Source organism: Enhydra lutris, unplaced genomic scaffold, assembly GCF_002288905.1.
Source record: "Enhydra lutris kenyoni isolate GAN:26980312 unplaced genomic scaffold, ASM228890v2 scaffoldscaffold37, whole genome shotgun sequence".
Lineage (NCBI taxonomy): Eukaryota > Metazoa > Chordata > Mammalia > Carnivora > Mustelidae > Enhydra > Enhydra lutris.
In genome coordinates this window covers 25,602,420-25,624,488 of record NW_019154121.1, presented here as the reverse complement: position 1 = coordinate 25,624,488, position 22,069 = coordinate 25,602,420, and the positions used below count along the sequence as shown (strand labels likewise).

General features: G+C 55.5%; 2 protein-coding genes across 11 annotated transcripts in view; one reads left to right on the top strand and one right to left on the bottom strand.

The window, feature by feature from the left end:
- Positions 1-15,078, top strand: part of LOC111154333 (enhancer of zeste 2 polycomb repressive complex 2 subunit) — a 41,305-nt gene extending 26,227 nt beyond the window's left edge. For 9 of the 10 annotated variants that reach the window (XM_022513879.1, XM_022513877.1, XM_022513881.1 and 6 more), the window contains 12 exons: positions 3,522-3,613; positions 4,983-5,220; positions 6,390-6,559; positions 6,986-7,080; positions 8,093-8,133; positions 8,491-8,616; positions 9,218-9,396; positions 10,705-10,800; positions 11,453-11,534; positions 12,298-12,378; positions 12,538-12,622; positions 14,749-15,078. In XM_022513879.1, the coding sequence (XP_022369587.1) occupies positions 3,522-3,613; positions 4,983-5,220; positions 6,390-6,559; positions 6,986-7,080; positions 8,093-8,133; positions 8,491-8,616; positions 9,218-9,396; positions 10,705-10,800; positions 11,453-11,534; positions 12,298-12,378; positions 12,538-12,622; positions 14,749-14,809 (1,346 nt within the window). In that variant the 3' untranslated portion in view covers positions 14,810-15,078. The remainder of the gene's footprint in view (positions 1-3,521; positions 3,614-4,982; positions 5,221-6,389; positions 6,560-6,985; positions 7,081-8,092; positions 8,134-8,490; positions 8,617-9,217; positions 9,397-10,704; positions 10,801-11,452; positions 11,535-12,297; positions 12,379-12,537; positions 12,623-14,748) is intronic. The other variant, XM_022513882.1, reaches the window with a different exon arrangement.
- Positions 15,079-19,012: 3,934 nt separating this feature from the next.
- The window catches only part of LOC111154336 (cullin 1), a 103,212-nt gene continuing 100,155 nt past the window's right edge, over positions 19,013-22,069 (bottom strand). Inside the window, exons 18-22 of the mRNA XM_022513884.1 lie at positions 21,679-21,726; positions 21,516-21,598; positions 20,960-21,065; positions 20,485-20,598; positions 19,013-19,542 (exon numbers count right to left, since the gene is read on the bottom strand). Of these exons, the coding sequence (XP_022369592.1) occupies positions 19,462-19,542; positions 20,485-20,598; positions 20,960-21,065; positions 21,516-21,598; positions 21,679-21,726 (432 nt within the window). The 3' untranslated portion in view covers positions 19,013-19,461. The remainder of the gene's footprint in view (positions 19,543-20,484; positions 20,599-20,959; positions 21,066-21,515; positions 21,599-21,678; positions 21,727-22,069) is intronic.

The following is a 22,069-nucleotide window of genomic DNA, read 5'->3' as shown; positions in this document are numbered from 1 at the left end:
TGGGAAGTTTTATGTGCTTAAATAGGATCAAAAGTAGAATCTTGGAATAAATGGTTTGCTACATTTTCTATTATCTGTATGGCCTACAGAGGAATCCATTTTAAGCATAAAATCCAATTCTGTCTGTTTGCCATTTCTGATATTATGTAAAAAGTCTGTTCTTTTTGGAATGTGTATTAATGCTTATTGTAGAGGTTTTAATATTTTAATGGTTAGACTTTCAGAAACAGTATTCCAAAGTTTGTAGTTGATGGTTGACTTTTTAAAAATTTATTTCAGAAGAGTAATGATTAAAATTCAGACCTACAGAGTTCATATCTGCCATGAAATTAGAGTGACTTACCCTCCCTAAATCCCGGTTTTTCTCATCTGTAAAATGGGGATGGGAATCCGCATACCTGGAGGATTTTGTGGGGATTAAATGAAGTAATGCCTAAAACCTCTTACCGTGTGCTTTGAACACAGGAGCCTTTACTATGAGCTGCTGTCACTGCTGCTCTCACTACTGTCCTGTGCTCTGAACATGGATGCTGTTATTTTGTAAGGTACTTAGTATTAAAAATCGGAGATCTGTGATATACATAAGAATTATGTGATTCCAACCATGAGTATACTGAGTGAGAAGTTATTTTAAAGAGTTATTTATTTGGTGGGGGAGCACGCATGAGGGGAAGGGGGCAGGGAAAGAGACTCTTCAAGCAGACTTCCTGCTCAGCGGGGAGCCCCCTGTGGGGCTCCATCCCACAACCCTGAGCTCATGACCTGAGCTAAAACCAGGAGTTGGATACTCAACCGACTGAGCCAGGCACTCCTACTTTGTATTTTTAAGCCATTTTTTTAGAATTGCCAGTTTACTCACAGGGATAGGGAATAGCTGGAACTGCATATCGTAACAGTAACTGTGTATCGTCCTTTTTTTGAATTTGTTATTTTTAAAGATTTTATTTTTATTTATTTGGCAGAGATCACAAGTAGGTGGAGAGGCAGGCAGAGAGAGAGAGGAGGAAGCAGGCTCCCCGCTGAGCAGAGAGCCTGATGTGGGGCTCGATCCCTGGACCCTGAGATCATGACCTGAGCCGAAGGCAGAGGTTCAACCCACTGCGCCACCCAGGCGACCCATAACAGTCTTTTTACCTTTGCTTGAAAACCTTTAGATTTTTTACCAAGATTTTATAGGTTGCTTTTGAAATTAAAACAAACAAAAAAACCCCAAAAACCCTCAATATCCCATATTCTTTCCTTTTTGTACAGCTTTTAAGAAAGCACCTTGCTTAGATTTCCTAATAATTTTTTTGATCAGGGAATTTTACATATTCTACCCCCCCATATTATATTTAGCTTAAAAATATTTTAATAACTTACTTGAAATACAGGTATTTCAAGATGCCTATGTGAAAATATTAAGTATTCTGAAAATCTCAAGCAGTCAAGACATTTCTAGAAGAGGGAGTTCTTAATATATCTAGTTTTCTTAAACAATTGAAGTTTGATATTCTGAGGGAAGTCTAGTAAGGAGAATAGTTCTCTTTCTTGAGCTAAATGCTATGTGAAATTAAGAATTTTTTTTTCCCTTTGATAATAAAGTACCTCTGATTATTAGCAGGTTAATTTTTCCTTCATAGCCAGAACTTGGCTGGTGAGTGTTCTGTGACTTTGCTCTGATGCCCCTAACGGCGTCTCCCAGCCCAGGACTGGCAGGGGCTGCCCTCCTCCTCTGGGCACGCACGTGTACAGATACGTATGTGCCTTTGTATTTTTCACTGGATCAGGTGAAATCAAGAGCATCAATTTATGAATAGGGGAGATATCCACACTAAAAACAAATTTTACCAAAAATAGATCACTCCGTATGTGCTGCTAACTGGCTAAGGACGATCTTGTTTTTTGGATAGAAGTTAATTCTTAGCTGCTGATGTAACCTTAACCTTTTACAGGCTCAGACTTTGTATGGTAGGGGTCCTCACCTGTTCAAAAACATAATCCAATGCTAAATTAGTTGTGGTATCAGTCTCTCATTTCATAGGGAACTCTAATGCACACTTAAAACAGAATTTGAGCCTTGAATTTCTCCTTCAGAAACATAACTTTGTCTTTTTTCCCTTATTTCCCTCATCAGTCTGTCTTTCCCATTTAAGTTCTATGGATTCTATGGATAGAGTATGGCTTTTTACAGACTTTGTTTTTTTATTTTTTTAAGATTTATTTATTTTGGGGGAGAGCATATGCTTGAGTTGGGGGAGGTGCAGAGGCAGAGAATCTGAAACAGACTCCACTGAGCGTGGAGCCCAGCCTGGGGCTGGATCCTGTGACCCGTGAGATCAGGACCTGAGCTGAAATCACGAGTCTGTGCTTAATCGACCTACCACCCCTACAGATGTTTTTTAAATGGTTTGTTTCATGAATGTGTCACTTATTTGTATCCAAATTAAGATAATTTTCATCTTGTGTAATTCTGAACAGGGCATTTCTAACATTTGCCTTGGCGGCTGCAAGTAGGCTTTCTCGAGGGTTTTACAAGTTCTCACCACTGTGTGTTCATGTTTATTTAGTTCGGCCTTGTAATAGAATCTGTTATCACATTATTTGGGGATTTTAAGTTTCAAACACTTCTTTCTAGAACCTCTTTTATGTGACCATGTGTTTCCTGTAGAAGGGTGCTGACTACAGGCTCTCATTAGATTCCTGTATTGTGTCTGATCTGAAGAAACTGAATTTCAGTAGTCTGAGGCTGTCCTCTTTAATTATTTAGAAGTTTATTTGTTTAATCGCTATACCCACTATGGGGCTCGAACTCATGACCCTGAGTTCAAGAGCCTCATGCTCTTCCTACTGAACAGCCAGGCGCCCTTACCTTCTTTATTTGTAAAGATTTATTTATTTTAGAGAGAGTGCGTGCACAAGCAGAGGGGTAGAGGGCGAAGGGGAAGCAGACTCCCCACTGAGCACAGAGCCCGACTAGGGGCGAGAGAGATCCCAGGACCCTGAGATCATGACCTGAGCCCAAACCAAGAGTTGGCTGCTTAACTGACTGAGCCACCCATGCGCCCTGTCCTCTGTATTTTTAGTTTTTTAACAAGTTCTGTCCTATTTTTATCCATTTTGACAAGCCGACTGTTGACCTTCCTTTGGAAATCAAGAAATTGGGAAACCTGATTTCCTTGTAGAGAGGACGTATCAGTTGTTTCTATGGAGATATCAAAGACTCAGTGAATGTTCATAATCAGAGTTTAGAGGTCTGTGTATCAATTGTAGTCTTAAGGAGAGAAATAGGGAATCACTGATTATTCCAGAATTTACTGTCTCCTCCCTGGTTAGGGGTTGGTGGGGAGGAGTGGCAGTGTTCCGGGGGAAAGCTGAGGAGAACGCATGGAGATGATTCAGTAAGAGCTTGAAGGAAAGTTCTGACATGGAGACGATACACTGGCAAGTTTGTAGTGTGGAAAAGTGAATTTTTCCACTGAAACAGTAGAAATGAAAAAGTAAATATAGTAATATCTGGATATTCTATGTTTATTTTGCAGCTTTTCATGCAACACCCAATACTTACAAGCGGAAGAACACAGAGACAGCTCTAGACAACAAACCCTGTGGACCGCAGTGTTACCAGCACTTGGTAAGCCGGGGAGCCACCCGACCGGAGGGCACTGGAGGAGTCTTGCTGGGGGACGGTGGCGAGGTCTATGAAGGCAGTGTCGGCATGGTGGCCCCTGTCCTTGGCCGCGTGGCGGACATTCTCACCCGCGCGGGTTCCTGCCTCGCTGCTACGCGCTGCACATTCTAGTCCTTCCTGAATCTTGTATTATTCTTTGTCTGTGGTAATCACTTCAGCAACCTTCCAAGGCCTTTAGGATCGAGGACTGTTAGACCTGCCACCAAACTTATGAGTGTGAGCAGCACAGGTAGCCCCTTAAGCCCCAGAAGCTTGGTGAGCCTTCCTCAGCGTAGGCCCTCTTGAGTTTTACATGGTAGTCGGTCCCACAGGTGGTTTTTTGTTTGTTTGTTTGTTTTGTTTTTTAATGATGGAGAAAAGGTAAGGGTTTAGGAGAATGTGAGGTAGAAAAGTTGCTTTTTACGGGTACTATCTTATTTTTACCATTTCCCTTTGAACCAAGCCACTCCTACCTAGGAACTAATGGGTATATATTCCCTGTTGGATTTTGGACAGAAGATTCATTGAATGGCACCTGCAGAAGGTATCCTGTTTTTAAGCAATTTGGTTTTTGTAGAATGAAGTGTAAAACTGTTGGCTGCCCTCAAACTTCTCCCTTCTCCTGCCACTAGAAATGGGATTCTTGAGCATTATTTTATAATACTCTCTACAGGCGGAATTTTATTTGGCCCATCTGGGTGGTGTCTGTGGTCTCTCTCCCCTCCATGATCTTACTGTTATTTCATCCTAAGTCTGGGTTATTGACTTGCCAGTGTAGACTGTAACGCTCACAGCCTCGCTCCTCAGGCTCCTTTCACGACCTCTGGGGGCTCTGCTTCCCTCACAGGGAAAAAATGGGAGATTTTAATAGTAAGGCTGGAAGTGACCACGCCTGGCGCACTTCTGCGTTGTGAAAGCTTCTTGGGTACTTGAATTACTATCAGAGAGAGGTCTCCTAAAGCCTGAAATAGAAAGTCTGACTCTGGATGCCCATTAGGTATGATTCTTCTCGTAACAGTTCATGTTTAAAGAGACTTTATTTTATATTATATTTTAACTTATTATAATCACTGTATATAGTTCCCAAGCGCACATAGAATTGTCGATTTCACACCCCTGTAGCACAAAGAGAACCTGTATGTACCTTCCTGAATATTTCAAACTGTCAAAAGCAGTTAGAAAACCAAGAGCATCTAGATAGGGAAATGATTTGTACAAATGGATACTGTGATACATTTATTGACTTAATTTGCTTTATGCAATCCTTTTTTTTCTCATCCAGCGAAACGAGCTGTAGAACTTGACCGTGATGTGTACACTTTTCCCTTTGTAGGAGGGAGCAAAGGAGTTTGCTGCCGCCCTCACCGCGGAGCGGATCAAGACCCCGCCAAAGCGGCCTGGTGGCCGCAGGAGAGGCAGACTCCCCAACAGCAGCCGGCCCAGCACCCCCACCATCAGCGTGCTGGAGTCCAAGGACACGGACAGTGACAGGGAAGCAGGGACGGAGACGGGCGGGGAGAACAACGATAAGGAGGAGGAGGAGAAAAAGGACGAGACTTCCAGCTCCTCGGGTGAGACCCGGATGAAGGGAGTGGGATGGGTCGTGCCCTGTGCTCAGCGGGTTCGTTCTCGGGCTGAGGACAAATCCGAGAGCAGAGAACTCAGGGTGTGGAGCGGAATTTCTGCTGCCTTCTGCCCGCACCCATCCCGGCCTGCGAGGGCGGCCTGCCCGCCCGCCCGCTTGCTGGAGGGTAGACGGTCCCCTGTGTTGTCAGGTTGGGCGTCACTGTTCTTTCTCCATCCTTCTCATTTTCTTCATTTTATTTAAAAAAAAATTTTTTTTTTTTTAAGAATTTATTTATTTATTTAGTTGACAGATCACAAGTAGTCAGAGAGGCAGGCAGAGAGAGAGAGGAGGAAGCAGGCTCTCTGCAGAGCAGAGCCCGATGTGGGACTCAATCCCAGGACCCTGAGATCATGACCTGAGTCAAAGGCAGAGGCTTAACCCACTGAGCCACCCAGGCGCCCCAAAAAAATTTGTTTTAAAGTAAGCTTTACACCCAGCGTGGGGCACGTGTCCAAGATTAGGAGTCACGTGCTTCTTGGAGCCAGCCCACAGCCCCTCGGCTTGCGCCTCAGAGGCTGTGGTCAAGGGAACCAACCCTGGGTTCTGTGGGAGGCATGACTGTTTATTCTTTTTTTTCTTTTTTTTTTTTTTTTTTTAAAGATTATTTTATTTATTTATTTGACAGAGATCACAAGTAGGCAGAGAGGCAGGCGGGGGGTGGGGGGGGGCAGGCTCCCTGCCGAGCAGAGAGCCCGATGCAGGGCTCGATCCCAGGACCCTGAGATCATGTCCTGAGCCGAAGGCAGAGGCCCAACCCACTAAGCCACCCAGGCGCCCCTTGACTGTTTATTCTTAAGATGGTTCGCTTCCTGCTCTTTTTCTTAGGTATAACCTGAGTTTTACTTTTTTTTTTTTTTTAAAACGATTTTATTCATTTATTAGAGCGAGCGAGCGTGTGCACAAGTGGAGGGGAGAGGACAGGCAAAGGGAGAGGCATGCTCCCCACTGAGCAGGGAGTCTGACACGGGGCTCGATCTCAGGACCCTGGGATCATGATCTGAGCTGAAGGCAGGTGTTCAACTGACTGAGCTACCCAGGCCCTGTAGTTTTACTTTTTAATACTGTTCTCCAGTTGTCATTTCTCTTGACCAGTGCTTAACTTCGGTTTTCTAGAAGCGAATTCTCGGTGTCAAACACCCATAAAGATGAAGCCAAACATTGAGCCTCCCGAGAACGTGGAGTGGAGTGGTGCGGAGGCCTCGATGTTCAGGGTCCTCATCGGCACGTATTATGACAATTTCTGTGCCATCGCCAGGCTCATTGGGACCAAAACTTGTCGACAGGTAAGCACAGCTGATAAAATACTGTTCAGGAACTTGAGACGGAGGGAAAATAGTCGTCACTGTCCAGACAGAAGACTGTTTGGGGTTATGCTCGAGCTCCTGTTCATGTCCTGAAAAAGACGTAGATTGATCTGGTTTTTCACGGGGTGGGAGCTGGAGGGAAATGATCCTACAGACTTGAGGTGTTTCTGGGAGTGGATCTGTGAAGCCAGGAGGACGTTAGGCTGGCCTCGCGGCTCTTGTCCAGAGAGTGGTGGCTGCTGCTGTCCCCACGTGAGGGTCGGCCAGCATCTGCTCTGCTCACCGCCGGCCCCCAGCTCCTGGCAGCGCACGGCCAAGCCGGAGAGGTTTCCGGAACGGGTGCGTCTCAGGCCGCTTCGCCTGTGCACACGGCGCTCAGGGCCCCGTGACTCTGCCTCCTGTCAGGTGTATGAGTTTCGCGTCAAAGAGTCGAGCATCATCGCTCCGGCGCCGGCCGAGGACGTGGACACCCCGCCGAGGAAGAAGAAGAGGAAACACCGGTGAGCGCGCGTGCGGCCGCGGCGGGCTCGCTCGGCTCCCGCTCCCAAGAGCACAGCGGCCCGCGGGGTCGGGGTGTGCGCAGGGCCCCTGGAGTGTGGTCACTGCGCGCTGCGGTTTAGTCGGGGAAACCAAGCCAGGAGCTGTGCGCTGGAGGGTCGCTGGGCGTGAATGGTTCGCGGGAGCGCCGGGCTGACTGTTCCGGGAGCCGGACTTCTGTCCCCGTGCGGGGCTGCTCTCGGCCTGGTGGGGTTTGCCATTCACGGGCGCTGGCGGCAAGGAGCGCAGGGTGTCTGCGGGGCGGGCCGCATGGGTGAGGGGATGAGGGGGTGAGGGCTCTGCTCCGGCTGTGCACACGCTCACCGTCCCTCGCTTCACGGAAGGCAGGACCGTTGCCTTCCTTTAGAGCCGGAGCAGCTCAGGCAGTGAGGCCGTCGCAGCCGCAGCGGAGTCTCTTGGTTGAAGTCTGACCCCGCAGCTCAGTGGGGGACCGCAGACGCCCGAGATGAGAGGAGCGACACTGTTTCAGGCCAACCCGCAGCCACGGGAGCCCGGGGGGAGCGGCCAGCTGTGGAAGTCGGGGCCGCGGGCCGTGGGGCAGGCTCCCCCGGACAGCGCGTCTCCCGCGGGCTTCCTGCTGACCCGCAGACAACACGGGGCCGCCCAGTGTGTCTCCTCGTCCCGTAACTAGTTTCCCCGTAGCCGCTTCTCTCGCTCGCTTTGTCGGAACGCGGCGCGGCACGTGCAGGACCGAGTCTGTGCGAATCCGTCACCAGTAAGGCTTTTGGCCCACAGGCTGGGTTTGTGGGGAGTCAGAGCTTCCACGCAGTTTTGGATGGTGTGGGACGTTTGCACCCCAGACCCCGCGTTGGTCCAGGGGCAGCCGTCCTCTGGACCTGGGTTCAAAGCGCTTTTACGTTCAGGGCACGCGCTGACACGTCGTGCGTCCGTGGCACCGGCGCTGGGTCGGTGCCCCCAGCTTCGCAAAGGCGACTTACCGTTTGTGTTTTGCAGGTTGTGGGCCGCACACTGCAGAAAGATCCAGCTGAAAAAGGGTCAGCATCCTTCTGTTCAACTTCGTAACTAACCGAAAACCGTCTACTCAGTTAAGACGGGAGCTGATTTGTGTTCGGGAGTCCCGACGCGGCTGACCGCGTCCACGGAACCCCCTGCGACGGAGGATGGCTGCGGCCTCGCTCCCAGTCAGTCCTCCGGTGCAGCGGGAGGGAGTGAGTCAGAGAAGGACATCCTCTGGGGTCGGGGGACAGTGCTCTGGCCTGGCCAAGCACGTGGGGGAGGGGAGGCAGCGTCCGCCGTCACCCCGTAGACAAGTCCGGGCCGGAAGACGGGCTGCGCGCCCGGCGGGAGAGTGTCCCCGCGGCTGTGGCCTGACCGCCGTGCTCTCCCCGCAGACGGCTCCTCGAACCACGTTTACAACTACCAGCCCTGCGACCACCCGCGGCAGCCTTGCGACAGCTCGTGCCCTTGTGTGATCGCACAGAATTTTTGTGAAAAGTTCTGTCAGTGTAGTTCAGAGTGTAAGTATCTGTTTTGTGTTGATAAACTGCATGAGAATTTCAGAGGCTTTTGGTCAAGGCAGAACGAGATCATAGCAGCTCTTGCCTCCGTTTCCCTTTCAGCTTTCTGGGAAGTGCGTGTCTCCTGCAGGGCTTCACGGGGCGCCCTATCGGGCTCTGCGCGGGCGGCCAGCAGGGCCTGGGCAGGCCAGGCAGGATTGGGTCGTTTACATTAAGTCATAGTAACGTCGGCACAGAACGTAGAGGGCATCTAGAAATGGCTCCCCAGGGCCTCTGGCTACCAGCAGTTGTCAGCAGCCCTGGGTCGGAATTCAGCGTAAAGGGGGCTGGAAGCATTTAAAGAAACGGCACAGGCAGCTCGGGTACCAGGAAGTGTCTAGAACTCTGGGCCCTCAGCAGGGTCGCGAACCACGGCTCTTACAAGATGGCTGCGAAGGAAGGGCTTAGACTGAATAAAATCAAAGAGCTTTTTAGTCCACGTGCCACCCAACACGTGCAGACGGAAAGCCAGGAGCCCGGTGGTGGCCGTCCTCCGCCGCGACCGCGATTCCTGCCGGCCGGGCGGGGGCTCGCAGCGGCGTGACGAGGCCTCTCGCGGCAGGTCAGAACCGCTTCCCCGGCTGCCGCTGCAAGGCGCAGTGCAACACGAAGCAGTGTCCCTGCTACCTGGCCGTGCGCGAGTGCGACCCCGACCTCTGCCTCACGTGCGGCGCCGCCGACCACTGGGACAGCAAGAACGTGTCCTGCAAGAACTGCAGCATCCAGCGCGGCTCCAAGAAGGTGTGACCCCCCCCAGCGGACCCCCAACCCCAGCCCCCTGCGCCCGCCCCGCCCCCCACCGCCTGGGGCCGGGCAGAGTCACCGCTGCTGTGAAGTAGGGAGAGCGGAGGGGAGCCCTGAATGCCACAGCGGCCGGAGGGAAAGCGGGGGACTCGGGGGCGGTTTGGGCCCCGAGGCAGTGTTCCGCGCTCCGCGGGCACCTTGCGCTGCTGTGAGACGAACCAGTGAGTTCTGACAGGCCCGGACGGCGTCGTGTTCAGGACGTTTGTCTAGAACCCGTGCTCTGGTCTCCGCGTGAGTAGGTGGTGTCCTGTCAGAGTGGAGAGACCCTTTCTTACCAAATAAGACCCCGGGGAAGAGGGGGATTTCCCGGGGTAGTTCTTCCAAACTCCGTTCCGTTTCTTTAATGACCTTGACCAGCCGGGCCGGAGCTGCCGCCCGCGAGGTGCAGGCGGCGACGGTGACAGCAGCCCCGGGAAGGCGAGGGCTGAGCAGAGGAAGCTGCCCGCGTCGTAGGGGGAAGCTCAGGCCCCTAGGTGAGGCGGACTGAGGGTTTCTTCTCCCGGTCGTGTCCGCTCTTAGAACGGGGCCTGCCGCACGACACAGTCCTTTCTTGAAGTGCTGTGCGGCCGCCCACTCGTCCCGACTCCGGGAGTTAGGGATGTCCAGGGCTTCTGGCCCTGAGCCCCCTGCGGCTGAGGCCACGGGCCCGTGTTGCCCACGAGTGTCGGGTGGGACGACAGACACGACACTCCCATCTTAGGTCCCGGAGCCGTTAGGACATAACCAGGGTGGCGTGCGGGGCAGCCGTGCCTCCACCCGGATCTCTGGTCCCAGCAGCAGCTGTGGGGGCCGGAACAGGCTCAGGTGTTTTTCTTACTCACGTCGCAGGGATGCTGGGACAGGCCCCAGGCCCCCTGCTCAGTCCTCACCGTCTCCCCCACCCCGGACTTGTTCCACCGTGAACTCCCCTCCGCGTGTTCGGGAACGGTTCATGCTGACGCGCCGTCGCCGTCGACTTCTTGCAGAACTCCTGAAATGAAAGATAGCACACTTTTTCTACCAGCTGGGCTCCATTTGCTGAACGGTGGGACCAAAGATTGCTTTAGTTATTCAAGGAAACTGTGGCTTTCCGATACCTGGGAAGCCGGCCCCGGTTCAGGGTGCTCCGAGCTCTCGGGCCGCCGGCGACCGGCCGGATGCCTGCTCGAACGGGCCGGGGACGGACAGTGGGTCCTCCTGTCGGTCTGTCGGCACGCCGTCCTCGCTGTCCTTTGACGACGCGATCGCGTGTGCTTTCCCCTCTAGCATTTGCTGCTGGCCCCGTCGGACGTGGCAGGCTGGGGCATTTTCATCAAAGACCCTGTACAGAAGAACGAGTTCATCTCGGAGTACTGTGGAGAGGTGAGGCGCGAGGAGCCTGGGTTCAGGCAGTTCAGTGTCTGCTGGTCGCGTGTGTTCGTGTGGGGTCGGATGTGACTTTGTTTGGGGTTGAGGTCGCCGGCCAATGTCTGTTGGGTTTGATTAGAAATGAATTAATAAAAAATGCCTTTTCAGCTCAGACTTACTCCTGCCTGTGGGTTTGGCTTGCTTGGTAAAGGGACTGCCTCAGTCCTTGTCACACTTAGCATTTAGCGTCGGGGTGGGGGAGGGGGCGGATGGGGCTTTGTGCTGTAGAGTCTGCCCTACTGAATCCGCAGCCGGCCTGCTAAGGATCGGAAATGACCGTGTCATCATTCATACGCCTTTTTAGTCGTAGAGTTAGGGGGAGACCATCGGGCTTGCTTCACTCTGGAATTAACCCAGGCAGTTTGTATTTTTTCCTCAGTGGAAAGACTGTTGATGACTTTCTGCAAGCATGGTTCCTTTCGGAGTCGCAGTCTTTAAAAAAGGTGCTGGTTGTGAAACACCAGCCCGTAGCCTGAGTGGGAGGGATGGAGAGAGACACCTGACCGCAGGGACGAAGGTCTCAGATTCTCCCGAGGAGCTTGTGTGTGCGCCTGCTAGTCTCGATCACCTAATCCAAAACAGTCTTCTCCTCTGCCTTTCTTTGTAGATTATTTCTCAAGACGAAGCAGACAGAAGAGGGAAAGTGTACGATAAATACATGTGCAGCTTTCTGTTCAACTTGAACAATGGTACGTTTGACCTAGAGGCCATCCCAGAGCCCTCCCCTGGTTGGAGTGGAGATGTGAGGGCAGAGGCCCCTGGGCCGGAGCAGGACTGACAAGTGCCCGGGATCCCGCACGCCCTGGCACAGGCTTAGGGACAGGCTGTATGTTTGCGAGGCCCCCAGGCCGGACCAGATGGTTCCGAGCCGTCTGCTGCTGGGGCGGCGCCAGACAGCTGCGAGCTTGCCGTGCGTTTGCTGCTGCCGCCCTCCTGCTCTTCTCCAGACGACCTGGGCCTGGGCCTCGCTTGGCCCCCGGCCTCCGTGTCATCCACACTCCCACTGACCTGGGAAGGGGCTGGAGTGCCGGATTGGGCAGCTGCTCCTGGACTTGCAGCCCTGGGTGTTCTCAAGGTCTGTGAGAAGAGGGAAGCGGGTTTTCAGATGAGTTCTCGGGTCGGGCATTAGGCCGGAGTAGGTGGTACTGCTGGGGGCTGGGGAGGGGGCACGAGGAAAATGCATGGGTGCTTGACCCCCAACCTCAGAGAAACTTCCCTGGGGCACGTAGCAGATCTTTCTGCAAACATGTTCCATAGAGAGTGTAGCGAAAAAAATAATCTTAAATGTGAAACGATTACTCTTGAAGTTAGGAATTTTGATTCCTTGTTTTGTAAAGGCAAGCCCTGAGGAACAAGAGCCAGGGGCGTCTCCAGAACTGTAAGAACTTCGTGTTCGCAGACCTGGGATGGAAACCGTTCACTAGGTGATGCTTGTTTTTTCTCTTTTTTTAGATTTTGTGGTGGATGCAACCCGCAAGGGTAACAAAATTCGTTTCGCAAATCACTCAGTAAATCCAAACTGCTATGCAAAAGGTAGGTGCTGACGGAGCCGCAGGCCCGAGGGAACCTCTCTGAGACCCGCACCGGTGGCCTGGGACGGTCCCGCGGCGATGCTGCCTAGCGCCGGGGTCAGGCCCTCCCCAGGGCCAGTCTTCTTCTGACTCCCTGACCCCGGTGTGTGTCTCGTTCCAGTCATGATGGTGAATGGCGATCACAGGATAGGGATTTTCGCTAAGAGAGCCATCCAGACTGGTGAAGAGCTGTTTTTCGATTACAGGTTGGTACCGCGTATTTCGGGTGTGATCTGAGGGCTTCATCTTCCTGAACTCTGAGCTCACAGACAGAGGCTGTCTTTTCACTCTGTCGGATCTTCCATTCTTAGAGGGATTTATTTCTGGTTGTCACGTGTCAGGGGCATTGGTGGGCAGTTAGGCCGTACTTTCTTGGTAATGTAGTTCCCACCGCACAAGTAGTGGTTATTTATGACATACAGGCTTAGCTCACATGTTGTGGGTTCAGTTCCCGACCACTGCAGTAAAGTGAATTGTAATCTTTCTGCGGGTGGAGGGTCTCGGCGGTGCTGCCGGCTGCTGACCTGTCGGGGTGCTGGGCGCTGGAGGCCCGCGCGGCCCTGCGGTTTGTCGCACCGATGATGGCTCTTCTGTCCCAAACGGTTGCTCGGCGGCCGGCGGTGCCGCCCGATGGCGTTTAACCCACGGAACCGCCTTCAGAACTGGATTCCGCCCCCTCGAGCCCTGCCGCTGCTTCATCCGCGCGGCTCCGTCGTGTTCTGATCCCCTCGTCGTGGCTCCCACCGGCAGCTCAGGACGCCCCTCGCTCTGCTCGTCCCGAGGAAGCGCCTCCACGTGCCGTCCCGCCTGACCCGGAGCTTGCAGCAGCTGCGTCCCCTCCTCGGGCTCCGCTCCTGCTTCTGGTCTCTTGCTGCTTCCTCGTTGCATTTCCAGAGCCCAGGCAGAGCCGACTTGGCCTGGTTCTTAGGCGCCGCGGGGTCTCAGAGCGGTCACGGAGCACTGGCTTCAGCTCCAGGTCACCGGCCCCTCGCGAGAGGGTCGCCTGCTGTGAAGCTTTGAAGCCGGGCGCTGCCTTCTCCTGTCGGGCTGAGAGTCCCAGCTGGCATCTTCTTCCAAGAGAAGGCTGTTCCGGCTGCGCTGAAAGCCTGTTGTTCAGGGCGGCCCCCTCATCGGTGATCTCCGCTGGATCGTCTGCAAACGGGGCCGCTTCACCTTGCGCTTGGGTGTTGTGGAGATGGCTTCCGTCCTGGAGCCTCCTGAACCCGCCCTGGCCAGCCGCACACTTTCCTTCTGCAGGTCCTCACCTCCCCGCGGTCCCGGCACGGAGGAGAGTCCGGGCCTTGCTCTGGATTAGGCTTTGGCTTAAGGGAATGGGTGGCTGGTGTGGTCTCCTGTGCAGACCACTGCCTCTGTCTCCAGGCCAACAACAAGGCTCTCTTGCCTTCTCGTTTTGTGTGCTCACTGAAGTAGCACTTAAAAAAAAAAAATATGTAATCATCTTTACCCAGTGTGGGGCTCAAACCGATGACCCTAAGACCGAGGGTCACATGTTCTTCCAACGGAGCCAGCCAGGCACCCTCTTAAATTTCCTTCTGTGAACGTTTCCTTCGCATTGACGCGTTGGCTCACTCGTGCAAGGGGTCCAGCTCACGTCCTACCTGGTCGGCATCGGGGTCCTTCCTGTGGGAAGTCGTGCTCGCCGTCAGGAGGCCGAGGACACACGCCCCACCATGGGCCTACCCCGGGCTTCAGGCCGGCAGTGTAGTCAAGCCCTGGCGTGGGAGCGGACCACAAAGTATTTTCAAATGCAAGCAGAGGACTTTGTAGCCACATCCATCCTGTGGCTGAATAGTTGTCCCTTAGGCAGTAACTTTTGAAGGTCGAGAACGAAGACATGAGTAGCCCCTCCTCCGAGTGACCTGCCACCGTGCTGCAGACCAGCTTGAGGCCCCCTCCCCAGCAGGAGCCCAGGAAGCCCCCCTCCTGCAGGGAGGTCACCGCTCCCCGGGCCTCCCGCCTGCCAGCCTCGGGTTCTGCCCGTGGACCCAAGTCCCGGCTCTGGCCAGAGCAGACCTGCCACTCTCTGGCCTCCCGGGTGCCGGGCCGTGGGCCGTGCTGCCCACCTGCGGGCGGTGGGTCTCGGGCCCAAGGGGCGGGCGGGGAGAGAGCCGGGGAAGGGCTGAGCGAGCGACTTGTCTAGTTCTCAGCAAGCCTAGAACCCGGGCCCCAGCCGCAGGCCTTGCCTAGAAGCGGGCGGGTCTGCGGGGTTGCCGTGTGGACATTCTAGCTCGGACGCGGCAGGAAGCGGGCTCGACGCGGCGAACTGTCGCTGGGGCCGGGCCTTGCTCATTCCTCTCTCCTGCCGTTTCAGATACAGCCAGGCCGACGCCCTGAAGTACGTGGGCATCGAAAGAGAAATGGAAATCCCTTGACGTCTGCTACCTCCTCCTCCCCCTCCTCCTTTCTGGAACAGCTGCCTTAGCTTCAGGAACCTCGAGTACTGTGGGCAATTTAGAAAAATAAAATGCAGTTTGAAATTCTGAATTTGCAAAGTACTGTAAGAATAATTTATAGTAATGAGTTTAAAAATCAACTTTTTATTGCCTTCTCACCAGCTGCAAAGTGTTTTGTACCAGTGAATTTTTGCAATAATGCAGTATGGTACATTTTTCAACTTTGAATAAAGAATACTTGAACTTCCCCCCGTTGTCGGGTCATTGATTGGTGCGGATCTGTCCACGGATACAGAAAAGGGGCGCGACTGGTACGCGAGGGCGCGCTCACCTTCAGCTCCTGGGCTGTCGCCGCGTTCCGTGAACCTTCCATACCGTCCGCACGTTGGCATTCCGAGGCCACGGTGGCAAACGGAGGATGGATGTTTGTGTAACAGGATACGTCACAGATGTGTGAAACGTGTAGTTGATAATACGTCTAATTATAACACCGATGCCGTCTGTCAAGAAGTGGCAGACACCCTCAGTGACAAGGCTGGGAGGGCCCCGGCGGCCCCGGCGCACGAAGCCTGTGAGCCTCACGGTGTACAGAATCGCAGCCGGACCGGCCGGCTGCAATGGCCCCACGACAGGTCCGCGCGTGGACACTCAGGAGCCCAGCGGCGGCAGTGAGCCTCCTTTCCTACCCGCGGAAGGGGATGGGTATGCGCAAACTCGTCTTCTTTCTTGAAGATTCAGGAAAAAAAAACCCCAAACCCTCAAGCGTCAAGGCCACGGGGCGCTCGCTCCCTGGCCTCTGAGAGCGGTCACCATTCTGTGGGGGTAGAGTTGCCTTTTCTGGAGTCACTTTTGTTGATTTACATAATGTAATATTTAATGTGACACGTAATTAAAACCTACCTCTCCAATGGCGCCGACACGGACAAGACTCAGGTCTCCGTCGCATCGATGCGTCAGCCGTAGCAACCCCAGGCCTACAATAAATGAATTTGCTATTTTGCTTTGGCAACAAGAAGACTTGGCCAAAGATCCCATCCCGGACACGCTGCTCTCCTGTGCTCGGCCGGGTTTGGTCCCGTAGGAGACGGCGACAGGCTGCTGTGTTCCCGAAACCCCCTCCCCGCCCCGATGGCGCAGGTGCTCAGTCGGCCGCCGCGGACTCCCGGGGGACAGCTGGGGGGGCTCGCCTGCGCTCGGACGTCCCACCCTTGGCGCTCGGCGTGAACGGAGCCCGTCTACTCTCACGGCGACGACCCGCCGCACAGGATCCGAGGTACTGTTCACTCGGGACACGAGACCCACAGGCGTCCTCCGGACAGAGGGCATTTTCACGGACAGCGGTCACTTGGAGCCTGCACAGCAAGCTTCTGTGCCCACATCTGAGGGGTCCAGTGTCACCATGTCCGGAGTGCTGGACAGGCACCCATCACGCGTGACGAAGGGCCTGCTTTAGGTCTTCCCTGGTTTATCAAGGGGCACGGTGGGCCACAGAGCATGACATACGAGGTATTCAAACACCCAATATCAGCGCCAAAACGCTGTTTTTTTTTTTTAATGCAGCCTTTTAAAAATGGGGTGCCCCCTTCCCCTCACTGTCCACTGGGTGGAAGTTGGGGAGCCCGGTGCTTACTTCCCAGAAGAGCAAATCTAGGACTGGGGAGGACGAATCCAGGAGCCCAGCACTGCATCAGGGTGGGGACGGGCTCGGTAGTTCAGGAACACCCGAGGTTGTTCGCTCTGGATGGATGTGGATGACCACAGCCTGACAAGAGGGTGCCCCGTGGGCCAATTTCTGTGCTCCCGTGGGTCCTCGGCCACATGACCAAAGGCAGGTGACCCGTGGCTGTTGTGACCGTGTCACCATCCACAGACTAACCCACGGGCAGATCTGAGGGCACCGAGAACGAACATTCTGCTGGGCAAAAGTATTTTCCAATCAGTATTTAGTAGTTTCTTGCAAAACCGCAAACTGTGGTCACCATCTAGGAGCTGCTCGGTCACTTTCCAGCTTTTTCTTGGTTTAGCAGCCTCCAGCCTTCGCGGTATCCACTCAGGGACGCCAAGTCCGGGCTTCCACGTCCGCCCCGACGCGCGGCCGCTGCCCCGTCCCAACCGCGCCTGCGTTCACACATCGTGTAATTTAAACGCGCGCGCGGGTCCAGAAAGCTTCCCGATGTGAGCATTTCCCGAGTTTCAGGATTCCACGGGCTATTTTAGCAGCTTTGGGCTTTCACCAGAAACAGCTGAAGATGCCCTGGTGGGAGAAGGGGGTCCAGCAGCCCTGGGGGGCTCTGATGGGCCTCAGGAAGGCGGGCTAAGCAAGTCCACGCTCGCCGGCGAGGCCAAGTCCGTGCGGCCCGCCGGCCGACAGGCGCCCGAGCCGGCGGGTGAGACCCGGGAGCGGAAGCAAGTCCCCCGGCAGCCAAGTTCTAAAACAGAAACTGTCTTCATCCCAAGGGGGATTCGCTGCAGACGTCGGTCAGCTGGCGCTTTTCATCTGGGGGCACAGAAATCTTCATTGCTTCCAAAGGAAAATCAGACTCCGGTGTCCGGCAAGGACACAGGCCACCTTCGAGCGCTCGGTCGACGGGAGAACTCGACACTGCGGTGCCGCTTGCTCCTCTCCCCTTCCCCGCGCCCCCGGGGCCCAACGGTAGCGCCCCCCGCTGCGTTCCCGCAGAGCCGCGACAGGTGGCCGGCCTGCGCTGTCTACACGGGCACGTCTGACAGCGGCCGTGCCCCGGAGAACCGGTCACCCCCACAGGCTACCGACCGAGGTCCTACTCGGTCTCCGCAGGTGCGAGGAAGCCGTCCCCTCAGGCCATGGGCCCCGCAGCCCGGACCCTGGTGGCGCGCGCTCCGGCTGAGCGTCGGCGCGGGGCACGACTCGGGACGTCCGGGCCCCTCCCTGCAGGCGGCCTCGGAAGACGACGGTCCGGCAGCTGCTCCTTGCGAGAGAACTGCGGTTAATCGGGGTGTGTGGGACCCGGTGCCCCTGGCTGGCAGCGAGCGGCGCCTCACTTCGCCAGGCTCGGGCGGTTTGGGGCAGAAAGGCACAAGGCCCAGAGTCGGTTTTTCCTCCCCGCACCCGTGCGGTCGTCCGTTGACCGCACGTGAGGGGCCGGGCCGGGCCAGGCATGTGGGGGGCTGCTGGACTCACCTGCTCGCGGCCGTGCACCCCAGGGTCCGCTCCCGATCCGGGCCGGCTGCCAGTCGCCGGCCGGTCTCCTGAAGTCTCTCCCACTTGGACAGATGACACACGTGCTGCAAGGGCTCCGCGGGGGGTGCAGCGTGTTTGTCCCAGAGGCGGGGCAGGGACGCTGGGGAGGCAAGGCCAGCATGCACGGGGAGCCCTGGGCACCCCAGGATCTGTGGGGGGGCTGCTCTCTGTTTACAGTGGGGATCTCTGTAAAACTGGAGAAGATGCACTACGGACACCGGAAGCTGTGACACAAATGCTGTTACTGTCGTCTGATTTCAGCAAACCTGCAGGGCTCGAATGTTCCAAGAGACCATGGGAGTTGCGTTTCTGCGTCTTCCCCGCGCGTCGCCAAGCGTGGGCGTGGCTGGCGGTGCAGGTGCGCCCGTCCCTGGAGGAGGCCGGGCCGCGGGGTCTGGGATTTAAGTCTCTGCAGTCACTTCCCTGGCCAAGAAGTGACCACCAAAGGGACCACGGTGTGGCCTCGAGCTTAGGGTCCCCTCACCCCAGCTGCTGGCCCATCAGGAGGCTGTCCTTGGGCTGGGGTGGGGGACTGTCGTCTTACCAGGAGGAACAGACGTGCTCGTCCGAACCGGCTGCCCGTCACACCGGCTGGAAGCAGAGGCAGGAGTGAGGGTGCACAGGGCCGTGGCCGTGGGGACGGCAGGGAGCCGGTGCCAAGCCCCCTCCTCCGGCCGTGGGGAAGGGGGCACACTTCCCTCTGAGGCCATCAGGACGAACCCACGGAGTCCTTCCACGTGGCCAAGAGAAGCGACACGCTGCCGCAGGAGCCCCAGAAGGCGCGTGAGCGCGTGGGGAGAAGGTTACGAGGGGGCTCACAGCTTCAAGATGTAAAAGACATTTCGGTCAGAAGGATGCAGCCTTTCCTACTGGAAGACACGGGATTATAAATCCGTACAATCATTACGGCTTTTATTTACATGTAGAAATCAGCTAAAACTTAAAACAAAACCAAATGCGACTTGTACAGAAATCCTTTAATTTTCTTTATTTTCACACATTAAAAAATGAAACACACTATACAAATGGTTTTTCATAGCAGATTACACGTGGGTCCATTAGACTTGCTCTCCAAGTGCCGCCAACACGGACACCGCCCAGGAGGCAGCGGTGAGCCCCGGAGCCCAGGTATTGATCTAAACGCAGTAGCATGCAGCCCTCCGCGGGGAGGGTCGAGCCCCCCGTTCTTAAATTAGGTTAAATGGCGTTGGTGTCCATATTTACAGACTTGAAATGTGTCAATCCTGAGCAGTTCGATGTGCGTCTGAGACCAGCCGATGGGAGTGTCGGTCTCAGGTTTAAAAAGGGAGGTCCACGACGTGGTGGCAGGCTGGCTGCTAGGAACTCGAGCTCGTCTCTCCACCAGGAAACTATTCGCTGCGGGTCGCACAGTCAGACCCTTCTGGAAGGGTTAAGCCAAGTAACTGTAGGTGTCCTTCTCACCGTCAACTCGCTCCAAATACTCTTTCTCGATCAGAATGTCAATGCATTTCTGGGCGTTATTTTTAAAAAGGGAGAAGCAGTGAAAGGGGAAGAAAAACACGTTTATTATCAGATCGGGGACAGCCACCCTCAGCAGGGATGCTCCCCCCGCCCCCAAGAGCTCAGTCAGCGAGCAGTTTCAGCCCGCGTCCCTTCAGTGCGTGGCTTTACTTCCCGGGCAGCTAAGACCTCACTTTCCTGAATGGGAAAGTGCCCATTTCCCCAACGTCCCCGCCGAGGGGCCCGCATCCCTCCAGGCCTCCCCGCTCCCCGCCATGGGCCAGGCATGGCACCAGCCCCCGCTCCTGGCAGCATGTGATCCCAGGAGGCGGGGGGGGGGGGGGGGGGAGGGGGCTCGGCACTGGCTGCCGTTCCCCGCTGGTGGTCTCGGAGAGGGAGCCCGGGTTTCTGTGTTTAACAGCTCACCAGGCCCCAGTGACCCGCGATCGCCCAGAGCTGCGGCCCGCCGAGCGGAGAGGACCGCACGGCAGCGAAGGTGCACACGGCCTGGACGAGCTACAGCCCAACGATGCCCCCAGATGGGCCTCGGAGCTCAACCTTGGTGGACACAGCAGAGCGGGAACTCTCTAGAAGCCGGTTACACAGAGCTCTGAGGGAGGCTAAGGCCAGGACAGAGGGGAGTCTAGGAGAACAGGGATACCGGCTAGGAGGTGGCGAGAGGGAAGCTTCTGGAATGCTGCTCACCGTCTAACCTCCTGATTTGGGTCTTGGCTGCACAAGTGGATTTACTTTGGGACAATCAGCAAACCGAACCCTGAGGCCGTGTGCACGGCTCCGCAGATGTCAAGAAGGAAGTTTAAAAACGAAGCCGATTTCCTTCGTTAGAAACCTGGCACGTGTGGATAAGCCGAGTTCCCTGAACCTCATTTTTGTCACCCCTTCTCACTCCCAAAACAACGGAGGGCGCGCTTCCGCCGCGCAGGTCGTGTACCTTGATCACGGGGACGCGCGGCTTGAACCTGGAGGACAGCTGCGTGAGGACCTCGCCCAGCAGCTGCTGGTGCTTCAGCACCTTCCGCATCTTCATGATCCTCACGATGGCTGCCTGCGGCGCCCGGGGGAAGCCGGGATCCCACGTTACAGGCGGCCCCCGCGTCTGGGACAGCCTGCCCCACAGGGGACCGCGAGCCCGCGAACGCTCGGACGCCCAGATGCGACACGTCCGCTCGGACGAAGCAGCGGCGCGTCCGGGTCTGCACCGACGACCGCGCCCGAGCACGGAGCGCGTCGGGACCGAGGACACACTCTGGCCTCAGAGGCCCCCTTGCCGTGCCCCCCCCCCCCGCTGCCCCCGCCCCGACCTGCCCCCGCGTCCAGCTCATCCGCTTCCCTCCCTTCTGTCCCCAGCCCGGCGGCCGCGGGCCACTCCTCTGCGAGGGACGCCCCCGGCGCGGGCCCAGAGTCACCTGAATCAGCAGTTTGCGGTCCTCCTCGATGTTTTTGTGTGTGGTTTCTTGTTCCTGCTTCTGCTCGGTCTTCATGGGCACGTTGATGTTCACCCTTAACTTCTTACTGTCAAGAAACAAAGGAAACGGAGGCTCTTGTCTCCAAGGACAGTGCTGGCCGCGTCCTTCTGTCGTGTATCCACAAGGAGCCCCAGCTCCCCAGGCCAAGGGCAGGGCGGGCGGCCTCGCACTCTGCCGGGGCCACGACACCTGCGTCCTGGGAGACTCAGCGCCGTCCCCGGCTCTCCCGAACTGTGTCAAATGAAATAAAGACACTTGTACACAGAGGTCCGAGCTTTCTCGGGGAGCCGTTGGAGGAGCGCCTGCCGAATGCAGAAACCACCAAAACCTGAGGCGGAGTCCAGTGGAGGAACCCTTGTATCCTCAGACGGAACCCCAGCTGGGTGCCAGGGCCGCCCCCTGCCACCCCCGGCCACCACCTGCAGCCACGGCACAGATGTGCGGGAGGGAAGGGACGTTAGTGGTCCAGGACCACCTACTTCTTGATTTTCCTTACTTTTTATAACCGAGGTACAACTTTATTAAGGTGTCTGGCTTCAGTTCCACCTCATCGACGTTGGCATTTTCGTCTTCCAGGACCTGTAAGAGACGACGGTTACCACACGATCACAGGAGGAGGCTCCGTCCCGGCTTCACAGAGAAAATGCAGAAAAGCGTACCAGTAACTTCGACTTCAATAAAATCTGCAGCACCTGTGCCAAAATGTCCTGCAATTAAAGAGAAAAAGAGAAGTTAAAGAAAAAAAAAACCGCATTTCTCCTTGCAATAAAAACTACACGCGATCCCACCGTCGTCTTCCTCAGAAACCCAGCAGTCACCCCAACGGAAGAACGCACCCAGGGGAAAAAGAGAGGGAAGCTGAAGGGGTCCCCTGAATTCACAACTGAATTCACCAGCCTCCACTTCAAAGTGAAGCCAACCCCTTTCTGGCCGGGAGCAGCTGGTAGTAAAAACCGATGATCCGTTCTAGGGATCAGAAACCACGCGGACGTCCTCACTCAAACCTACGGGACTCTCTTCAGCCCTCAGCTGCCTGACAGCTTGTCTCGG